The 10,472-nt window shown below is 40.5% G+C and overlaps 2 protein-coding genes and 1 long non-coding RNA gene across 3 annotated transcripts in view; all 3 read right to left on the bottom strand.

Moving 5' to 3' along the window:
* LOC145498588 (protein CFDP2-like) overlaps positions 1-480 on the bottom strand; it is an 870-nt gene extending 390 nt beyond the window's left edge. The window contains exon 1 of the mRNA XM_081478492.1: positions 1-480. This exon is cut by the window's left edge and continues 390 nt beyond it. Coding sequence (XP_081334618.1) covers positions 1-480 — 480 coding nt within the window.
* Positions 1-10,472, bottom strand: part of LOC145498207 (uncharacterized) — a 233,993-nt gene that overhangs the window by 117,022 nt on the left and 106,499 nt on the right. The window lies entirely within an intron of this gene.
* Positions 1-10,472, bottom strand: part of LOC145498591 (uncharacterized) — a 126,061-nt gene that overhangs the window by 71,390 nt on the left and 44,199 nt on the right. The gene's annotated exons all lie outside the window — the stretch shown is intronic.

Genomic DNA, 10,472 nt, shown 5'->3' with positions numbered 1-10,472 from the left:
ATCATGTTCTTTTTTGTTATTCAACGCATCCTGTAGTCTCTCGTAGAATTCGTCCTTTACAGACTCTTCTGCATCCTCTATTGGTGCATATACATGTACAATCGTCATCTTAACATGCTTGGAATAGAACCTGGCTGTAATTATCCTTTCGCTTATTGGTGTCCAATCTATGAGTGATCTTGCTGCGAATCTGGTCATCAGTATTCCTACTCCGCCTCTGTGGTTGTCATCTTCTCTGCCAGAGTATATGATAGTGTCTCCCCCCTCCAGTACTGCTTTTCCTTGTCCTGTCCAATGTGTCTCACTAATTCCCATGATTTCAATACCTCTCTTCTTCATCTCTCTTGATGCCTGTGCTATGTTTCCACTCTGGTATAGCGTTCTCACGTTCCAGTTTCCTATCTTCATCACGTTCTTTGGGTGGACTGGTGATCTCATCTGCCCAAGGGCCTCCGTTTGGCTTTCACCCCCATGCGTCATCGATCCTCTCATGGTGTGAGGAGTGACCACGACGTCCCCCAGATCATTTGAAATTATTCTGCTTCTGGTTTCGGTAATAATATGTTTTTTACAGGAGCGGGTTATCAGCCCGCAGCCCAACCCCCAACCTGGAGGACCAGGGAGCCTCTTCGTCTGACCCCTACCCTTTGACCTGTTCGGCATGGGTGACCCTACCAGGTGCACATGGCACCCGCCAACATAACTCTAGGGGTCACTGGGGCACGCAAACCACTCCACCACGATCAGGTGATGACTCCATGGAGTGGCGTCTGATTACATGAGGAAAGTTATTCCTTACACTGGCTACCGAAAAAATTAGGGCTTCACTTTAGCCTGGTTAAAACTGGCAGGATAAAATTAATGTCGAATATATTTTTCCTGCGGTGCAAGTTTCACTGGCTCTGTTTGAAAGAATATAATTTGCAATTTTTGTTACCTCACTATTCGCAATCGACTAGGGGAAAAAAGTTGCTTTTTCTGCCGATGAATTAATTTGGTTTCTAAGGCGCAGCGAGAAAACGATGAAACATTTTCTCAACAAACGTAAATGTTTACGATCTTGAAAAGCCCTGAACTTCATAGCCATTCAAATTGATCAATATTCAATAACAGTGCAGATAGTTATTTTATCAAATGTCATTTTTACGATAACTGCAGAAATTCTCGCGCGTTCATTGGCTAATTTTCATTGTCAATAAGCAGACAGAGACATGAATTTATAATTTATGCGATGCGTAAACGAGCGAGGGCGGACAGTTTGACAATGTTATCGTAAAAAACAAATTGAAGTCAGTTTTTCATGTCTGTCCTGTTACTGACAATAAATTTCGTCATAACATTGCCAAAGCAGTCTGCGGATACACTCGGCTATCGCCTCGTGGATCCACATCTCCTTCCACAATGTTATGACAAAATTCATGATCAATAACAGGACAGACGTATGAAAACCTGATGTTAATTTGTTGATCTGTAGTTATTCTAATTTCCTTGTTGCTGTTGTTCACATACAGCGCCGCTAGGTTAATATCCTTTAATATTTCTCACGTACTTTTTGAGTAAATCGTCGAAAAAAAGTTTATAAGTTTATTTAGTGGCAGTTATATTGAAAGGACTTCTGAAAGTCTATTGATTAATCCTTAACTTTGTAGTTGTCGAAGGAAAACAGTGCCGTGCTGTGGCGGTATGTAGTCGTTTTATTTTTCTCAAAGTTTTGTAATATAACTCTGTCGCGGGTCCTTAGTTCATAATCTAGTCCCACATATTGTTAATATCGCGGTAACTCAAGAAGGTCGTAGCTCTCTGAGGAAAATAACACAAGGTTCGTAAATGAAGGTTTTATTATGATCACAACATCTTCAGAATACAGCGGAGATAATAAGACGAAGAGTTACGGACTTAGCTTTAACTCTTACGACGAGTACACTGTTGTTTATTGTACGCGAAAGATATGTACTGTATATTAATCTTTTTTGGTTTTTGTTTGTTGTAATATTAGAAAATAAATTAATTTTATCACTTTACAAACTTGTGTCAGTTTACTGAAAGCCATGCTTGCAATACTCTTTTACAGATTCCCTTCAAATGACGAGTACCACTGGAAAATTGTCAAACTTGGAAGGAAGGCAAAAGTTAATGTGAAACAACGCCACCTCCCCGCCACCAGCTCTACATTTCTTTTATACTTATAGAGAGAGTTTGGTGCTCCCATCCTTGTGGTTCAGTACCCTCTAATACACATGCGCACTAAGTGAGTGTCCCAGTTACAAGAACTGTAAGTCGTGACAGTATTACGTGACTGTAAGTAATTGATAACATCGCGTCAGCTAACCCGAAGTTTAAAGCAAAGTTCAAAATTCGGGTTCCCCGACACGAAGGTATCGGTTACTTGTATGTCGTAACTGTAAGTGATAACTTCGTGTCGGGTAACCCGAAGCTTAAACTGACGCGAAGTTATCAGCTACTCACAGTTACAACATACAAGTAACCGATACCTTCGGGCAACCCGAGGTTTAAACTACGGGTTACCTAACACGGTGTTATCAGTTACTTACAGTCACAAAATACAGTCGGACCCACAGTTCTTGTAACTGGGACACTCACCTAGTACGCGTGCGTAGTAGAGTGTACTGTACCACAAGGATTGGAGCACCAAACTCTCGCTATAAGTATAAAAGAAATGCTAGTTAGTGGTGGTGGAGGGGAGGTGGCGGTGTTCGACATCAATTTTTCCATTCCTTCCAAGGTTGACAATTTTTCTTTGGTCACTTCTGGGCCATTTCCAAGGCATCTGAAAGATCGAAATCTCCCGCCAAAAGACTTAGGAAAATTTTATTCGAAAATATGATATGAAACGCGCATGGCTACGTACAAAGTTGGACCACAAGAGCGACAGTTCAAAACTCTCGCTTTAAGTAGAAAAGAAATGTTGTGGTGGCTGGCTGGGAGGTGGCGGTTTTTGCTCTTCTTCCAAGGTTGAAAATTTTTCTTTCGCCACTCCTTTGAACTTGTCATTTTCAAGACATCTGAAAAGAAAAAAGAGAACTTGAAGGCTTAAAAAATACAAATATTTCCAACCAATTGCAGTGAAGAGACTTAAAAAATTATTCCAAAAGCACACGATCGTAACAACTTACAATCAAATACGTTTGAAAACTTAGACTTAAACAGCAAATTCGAATTTTAGATGCGCTTGCAGTTCTGCCAAAACCGGCACGATTCAAAACCGATCGTCGTGAGATTGCTTTTATCTCTATTCACATTTTTGCACTAGAACTTTCATACTTTCACAGCGCGATTTCTCAGAAAAAATATTTTATTTTACATGTGCGAGTGGTTGTCCCTAAACGGGCATGACTTTATCGCTTTGTTCAGGTTTGAAAATCACGGTTGATGTCTATTAAAGGTTACTCCTAAACGTACAACGAAAGGCTTCAACCGGTTAAAATCTGTCTAGTTCTGTACCTAAACTCTCTAAATTCTCGTACACTTGGGTTAGTTGAATGCCTTGATATTAAGTATGGCTAAATTAATCAAATTCATAGTAAATATGTAAACAATACCACTTACCCGAGTTTGCCCATCACGTTTACAGAACTGTCGATAGCGTGCGTGATGTCTTCGAAAGCCCACAAACTTTGAAGCAGCCCGCTATTTACACCTTACAAAAACAAAAACCGATAAAAAGTGATTAATCTTATCCGTTAACCTTACCTTATCTGTTAACGTTCCGTTAAAAGTAAAATTAAAGGGCAAGAAGAAACGCAAGTAAGATGCAAATTGCGAAGTTCACTGTCTGCGGGAAACACACCTATAATGTTTTCTTTTCTGCAACAACGTAATAGACTAAATTTTAGTTCGTATAGTGTGATCGTCCGGGTGAGTGTAGTTCTGAAAAGAACTGTTGTTGGTGACTGACGTTTCGACAACCTGAGCGGAAGTCATCTTCAGAGTCAAGTGAATAGTGTTTGTCAGTCGATGATCTTATAAGTCTGGTCCGTTGAACGTGATTGGTCAGTATAGCCATGATGGTATTGGCTGAAAGACTCGTGTAAAGTTTGTCATCAGTCATTGGTGGGTTTCGATCCGTCTGTTGTTAGTCAAGTAGGTCGGTTTTGGTCCGTATATTGTTAAGTCGGTCTGTTAGAAGTCCGTTTGTCGGTTTCGTTTCTGTCGTGGATAAGTCGTTTGTAAGGCGCCGGTAGTTGTTGACATCTGTTAAGAGGCGTTTGTTCTAGGTTAGTGTACCAGCTTTCCAGAGTCAGTCGTTGAAAATAGTTTGTACTGTAGGTTAAGCACTGAGCAGAGTCCCAGTCAATGTTGTGGTTTGTCAGTTGATGATGTACAGCAATGTGATTGTTGGCATCACCATTTCTCGTGGCTCGTTTGTGTTCAGTCAGTCTCGTGTTAAGGTTTCTGCCAGTCTCACCAATGTAGGAAGCCTGGCAGTCGGAGCATTTGATCTTGTAAACTGCTCCCTGTCTGTCGTTAGGTTCGTCTCTGTCTTTCACGTTGGTCAGTAAGTGTCGTAACGTAGTTGTAGGTTTGTGGGCTACACGAATGTTGTAGGGCTGTAGGATCCGCGGGATGGTCTCAGAAGTATCCTTAATGTAAGGTATAGTCACTGTAGTAACAGGCGTAGGGTTCCTGTTCGTAGCGTCAGCTTCAGTAGGTCGGTAAATGTTTCGTCTAATAAAGTCAGCGTTGTAGTTGTTTTTGTGAAAAACACGTTCAAGGTATCTGTTTTCGTCACGTAAGCTGTCCGGTGTGTCACAAACTAGTTGCGCTCGTCTCGTCAAAGTCTTTATAGTCGTGGCTTTCTGTGAAGTCGGGTTGTAGTTCTACGGAGAACTTTATTGACGCTATTAAGACAGTACAGATACCTGACGACTACAAACTTGTGTCCTTTGATGTGAAATCACTGTTCACCAGTATTCCACTTCAATTGGCATTACAGTGTACCGAGACCGCTATACAACAATCTACTGTTGAACTGCCGTTACCTACAGAAGACATCATGGACTTACTGAACCTTTGCCTTACATCGACTTACTTTCAGTACAACGGTAAACACTACAAACAGTTGCATGGAACAGCAATGGGGTCACCTGTTTCTGTTGTTGTCGCAGAAATTGTGATGCAACACGTGGAGGAACGCGCCCTTGCAACTTGCCGACAAACGATACCGCTTTGGTTACGCTACGTTGACGACACCTTTACCGCCGTTCACAAAGACGAAATTGACGATTTTCACGACCACCTAAACGAACAGAACGCCGACATCCAGTTTACTAAAGAGATCGAAGAAAATGGAAAACTTCCTTTTCTAGACTGTTTGGTAAGCCGCGACAACAACGAACTACGAACGACAGTGTACAGAAAACCGACGCATACCGACAGATTACTTGACGAATCATCCTACAACCCGACTTCACACAAAGCCACGACTATAAAGACTTTGACGAGTCGTGAGATGGCTCATATGTAGGAAAAGGGATGAAATCTGGAGAAGGGGCTTACATGTATATCTGAGAAGAGGGCCAATATGTTGTGAGATGGCTAATATGTAAGAAGAGGGACAACATTTGGAGAATGGGCTTCTATCTGAGAAGAGGGCCAATGTCATGAGATGGCTTATATGCAAAAAGAGGGACAACATCTGGAGAAGGTGCTTGCATTCAAAGAAGGCCAATATGTTGTGAGATCGCTCATATGCAAAAAGAGGGACAACATCTAAAGAAGGGGCTTATATTCAAATGAAAGAAAAGGAAACCCATGAATTGATTTTCTCATGGTTGTCATGGCTAGCAGTATTGCTTGTGGGCATGTACACTGTACCCACAATGGCGACGGCGACACAATGGTGACAGCAACAGAGTCCCACAGGATAGTGGCCATACTCTAGCTAATAGGACGACAGAGACATGCAACCTTGGTTTACATGCATAACATCCTTCTTTGATATTGGACATCCCTGTTATGGTCAATTGACACCTCCCAAAAGAAGGCATGTGTTGTCCAGTATCACGTGACCACATCGCAGACTCCTGAGACCTCATCAAGGTCAAATATTCTTGAAGTTGACTGCTTACCAAGTGCTGGTTTTCAATTGGATTGCAGGCTCATGTCATGCTTCAGTTGTTGTAAACAGCTGGGCCGGATTGTCCGGAAGGCGGTTAATGCTAACCCAGGATTAAAAGTTAACCGAAGTGTAAATTTGACTTGTATATTTGTCTTGTATATTGTTTTTCACTGCTTTTGTTTTGTGCAGTTTAAGACTATGCAAACTCAAAACAGAAGCCAAACTATACTGATAGAAAATGTCACGGCAAAGTTACAAAACTCACATCACTTATCCTGGGTTAGCTTAATCAGGCTTTGAACAACCCAGCCCAAGAGCTCTGCTTTTAGGCTTGTCTAAATCTACATATTAATAGATAATAGAAGGGCACATATGTCTTGGGGGAAAACTGATATGTGGAGACTCGGCTGATACAAGTGATTGGTCTTACATCTGGGAAGAAAAATTATAATAATTTCAAGGTGAGGTCCAACTGCAGGACCAGAATTTGAGCTGGCTTCAAAGTCATTTGCATGGTTTGTTTTTAACTACACATGTACTGTGCTGTTTAACTTAAGCTCAGATTTCATCTGCAACAAAATTTTAGCAGGCAATCAACAGTGTCTGTTCCAGAAAATAAGAACCCCTCTGATCCTACATGACAAACAAACCCTGCTTCTTGTTAAGAACTCATGCTGAGATTCACTGTTGTAAGGTTTATATTGTGGGGAGAGAATATGGGATGTCATGAAGGAGTCAGGAGAGGAGACGGGAAGAGGCAGGAAGTTAGGAGTTGGTTTACTATAACCAATTTTTATGTGGCTTGTGTTTGTAGCCAATATAACACAAACTCTGATTGGCTAGTGAAGGTGTGGTGGCCACATGGTAAGTGTGCTGGACTCAGTCCAGGTTCGAGCCCTGGCCAGGGACATTGTATTGTGTTCTTGGGAGGGACACTTTACTCTCATAGTGCCTGAGCTCTCCACCCAGGTGTAAATATGGGTAGCAGCGAATTTCATGCTGGGGGTAACTGTGTGATGGACTAGCATCCCATCCAGGGGAGAGTAGAAATATTCCTTTTTGCTTGATGCTACAGTAAGCGGGATAATCTCTGGCCTGATTGGCCTCTTGGCTTGTCTGCATCCTTCACCTTTTACCTGATTAGCTCATTCTTGACTAGTAATGCCAACAGGCTGATTACAGGCTTGCAAAAAAAGCAAAAGGCCATGGATATAATAAACAACTTATTAACCTCAAAGGTGTTGTCTTTACGGGAAAATCTCAACCTTGGCCTTGTCATGTTGACCTCACTATTCCAGCAAGGTTTATGGCATCAAAGAGCATTAAAGAGGCTACAATTAAATAAAATTATTTTAAAATTACTTACTTCAAGAGGGTACACATTGTCTTCCTTCACTTCTATCAAACTTGCTGCCAACAACAATCTGAAATCAAGAATGCCATACTGAATTTTATTTTTATCATTCTAAAGCTGTAGAATAATAGTATCATTGCACCATAGTTAGTAACAGTACAATAACTATTGTCTACTACTATTTCTTTTAACTTAAACTAGTTCATTTTTAATGGAATAGATTAGATTTCATAATTCATTCATCAAAACAGCATATGGCAATGTCTTGAATATTACTTTCACTATGGCAGCTTTTAGCTTGGAAAAAGGCACTCATTGAAATAGGGTCACTTGTTAAAAACAACACTCAAAGGAAAACACTTATTAGACAGAGGGTGCTTACTGAAAGGAGGGCATGAAATCAAATCATTACAGGTATGCAACATCAAATCCATAAAGCACTCAATAGAACTTCACTACCCCATAACATGGAATGTAATCGGGCAATGTAAAATGCCGACTGTGGACTGCAGACTGCAGACCAGGGATAAAATGCAGACTGCAGAGAAGGGATAACATGCAGAAGGCAGACTGTAGACTATTTCACTGAATTATGTCACCAGTTGTATCATTACAAGTGAATATATGAAAGATGATATATTTGAACTGCAGAGAAAGATGTGAAGATATGATTAATCATTGCAGTCACACACAAAACTTATTTGAAGCAGTTGTGAAATTTAAGCCAGAAAAAAAAAAAATTCAGGCCTGGACGGGATTCGAACTCATGACCTCTGCAATACCAGTGCAGTGCCATTCACTTGTATTCTTCAGGTCTATGGGTATATTACGAACTCACAATGTGACCAGCTCCCAGTTGGCTTGATAGCTCAGTTGGTAGAGCACTGCAACGGTACCACAGCGGTCATGGGCTCGAATCATTTTCAGGCCTGAATTTTTTTTTTTAGGCTTTAATTTTAAAACTGCTTAAGTTACTGTGTAACTGTGATGATCAATCACACCTTCAGTTCTGTCATCTACAGCTAACCATAAACAGGCTAGCTGAAGCATTATTCAGGCTAACCTGATTGATATGGGAGATATATATTCAGTCTAACTAGAGGGATATTCAGGCTAACTGGAGTACAGACTTTTACTGCGATTCAAGCCGTTTATGGTCAGCACTCGATGATGGAAATGACACGATAATTATATGCATGTACTTAAAAGTTCTACAGTCTGTAGTCTTCATTTTACCCCTGGTCTGCAGTCTTCAATTTACCCTCAGTCATTTTAGCCCCAGTCCACAGTCTGCAGCCTGCAGTCTGCATTTTAAACTGACCATATGTGGAATTTAAACCTTGAGATCTGAGTATGAGTACCTAGTACTTATGATTATCAAGTTTCCTTCCAATCTCATATCAATACTCCACTATTTAAATGGTCAGCAACAGGAAAAGTCAAAAGTCATACTACAGTCAAACCTCTATTAAGCAGCCACCTATCACAGTAAGCCACCAGTTATCAAAGTCCTGAAATTATTGCCAGTAAAATACTGTAAATCAAACCCCTATTAACTGGCCACCTATACTAAGCAGCCATGGCTACCTTTTGCTTGTCCCAATGAGGGTGTTTCTATTGTCTTTGCCCCTATTTAACAGCCACCTAATATTTAATACACATATTAAATTAACTTTGTTTTGGAAAAGGTGATGGCAGATAAGAGTCCAAAATAGAAGGTGGTGAGTGTTAAAACATTCAAACACATGTTTATCATGATTGTCTTGAATTGACTTTATGATTTCTAAGAATTTAACCCAATGTTGAAAATATTCAAGGTAAACAAACCCCTGTTTAGTGGCCACCTCCCATTTCCCTGAGTGTGACCACTTAATAGAGGTTCGACTGTATATCTCATACTCATAACGCCCTCTAAAGGTATCTAATGTTTGTTTGTACAGTACATCACATAATAACACTGACACACTTACTCACCTAATTAATCCATGCTATCATTGCATTCTGGGGTCCAAGATAGCACTTTTCTGAAATTTATACTCTGGCAAAATCTTTTCTGCAATCAAATTGAAATTGAGTAATCACAAAACTGAAAGGGAAACTATGAACCTAGTAAAATTAATGAAATTCTGTTAGACTTACACCTTGTTAGACATACTCCTGTGAAGTCTTTACCATAATGACTGTTCAAGAATTATTTTCTTAAATGCTTGGCCTGAATATGAGGAACAAATAATATACAGTCCCAAATTACAAACAGCTTTGTTATAAGACAGTACAGTCTTTCCTCCACAGAAACTCAGGAAGAGAATTTGTTGCGTTCTTACACCAATCTCATGTACAAAGCTCAAGATCCATTCAGCCCATGCAGACAGTCCACGTTCCAAAACAAGTTTGTTATCTTCTACTTGGTTTTTTGTGGGGCCAAGTCACAGTTTCACAGATCAAGAAACTCAGGAAGAGAATTTGCTGAGTGGAACCAACTCCTTTGCAGGTCAGTTCTTACACCTGTCTCTTGCACAAAGTTCAAGATCCATTCAGCGCATGCAGAGTCCATATTCTGAAACAAGTTTGTTATCTTCTACATGTACTTGTTTCTTGTGGAACCAAGTCGCAGCTTCACAGATCAAGAAACTCAGGAAGAGAATTTGCTGGGTGGAACCAACTCCTTTGCAGGTCAGTTCTTACACCCATCTCTTGTACAAAGCTCAAGATCCATTCAGCTCATGCAGACAGTCCAGGTTCCAAAACAAGTTTCTTATTTTCAACCTGTTTTTTGAGGGACCAAGTTGCAGTGTCACAGATCAAGAAACTCAGGAAGAGAATTTGCTGGGTGGAATCAACTCCTTTGCAGGTCAGTTCTTACACCCATCTCTTGTACAAAGCTCAAGATCCATTCAGCTCATGCAAACAGTCCAGGTTCCAAAACAAGTTTCTTATTTTCAACCTGTTTTTGAGGGACCAAGTCGCAGCTTCACAGATCAAGAAACTCAGGAAGAGAATTTGCTGGGTGGAACCAACTCCTTTACAGGTCAGTTCTTA

The sequence above is a fragment of the Orbicella franksi genome, chromosome 9 (genome assembly GCF_964199315.1).
Source record: "Orbicella franksi chromosome 9, jaOrbFran1.1, whole genome shotgun sequence".
In the NCBI taxonomy this organism is placed as follows: Eukaryota; Metazoa; Cnidaria; class Anthozoa; order Scleractinia; family Merulinidae; genus Orbicella; species Orbicella franksi.
This window is presented reverse-complemented; position numbering and strand designations above follow the sequence as displayed.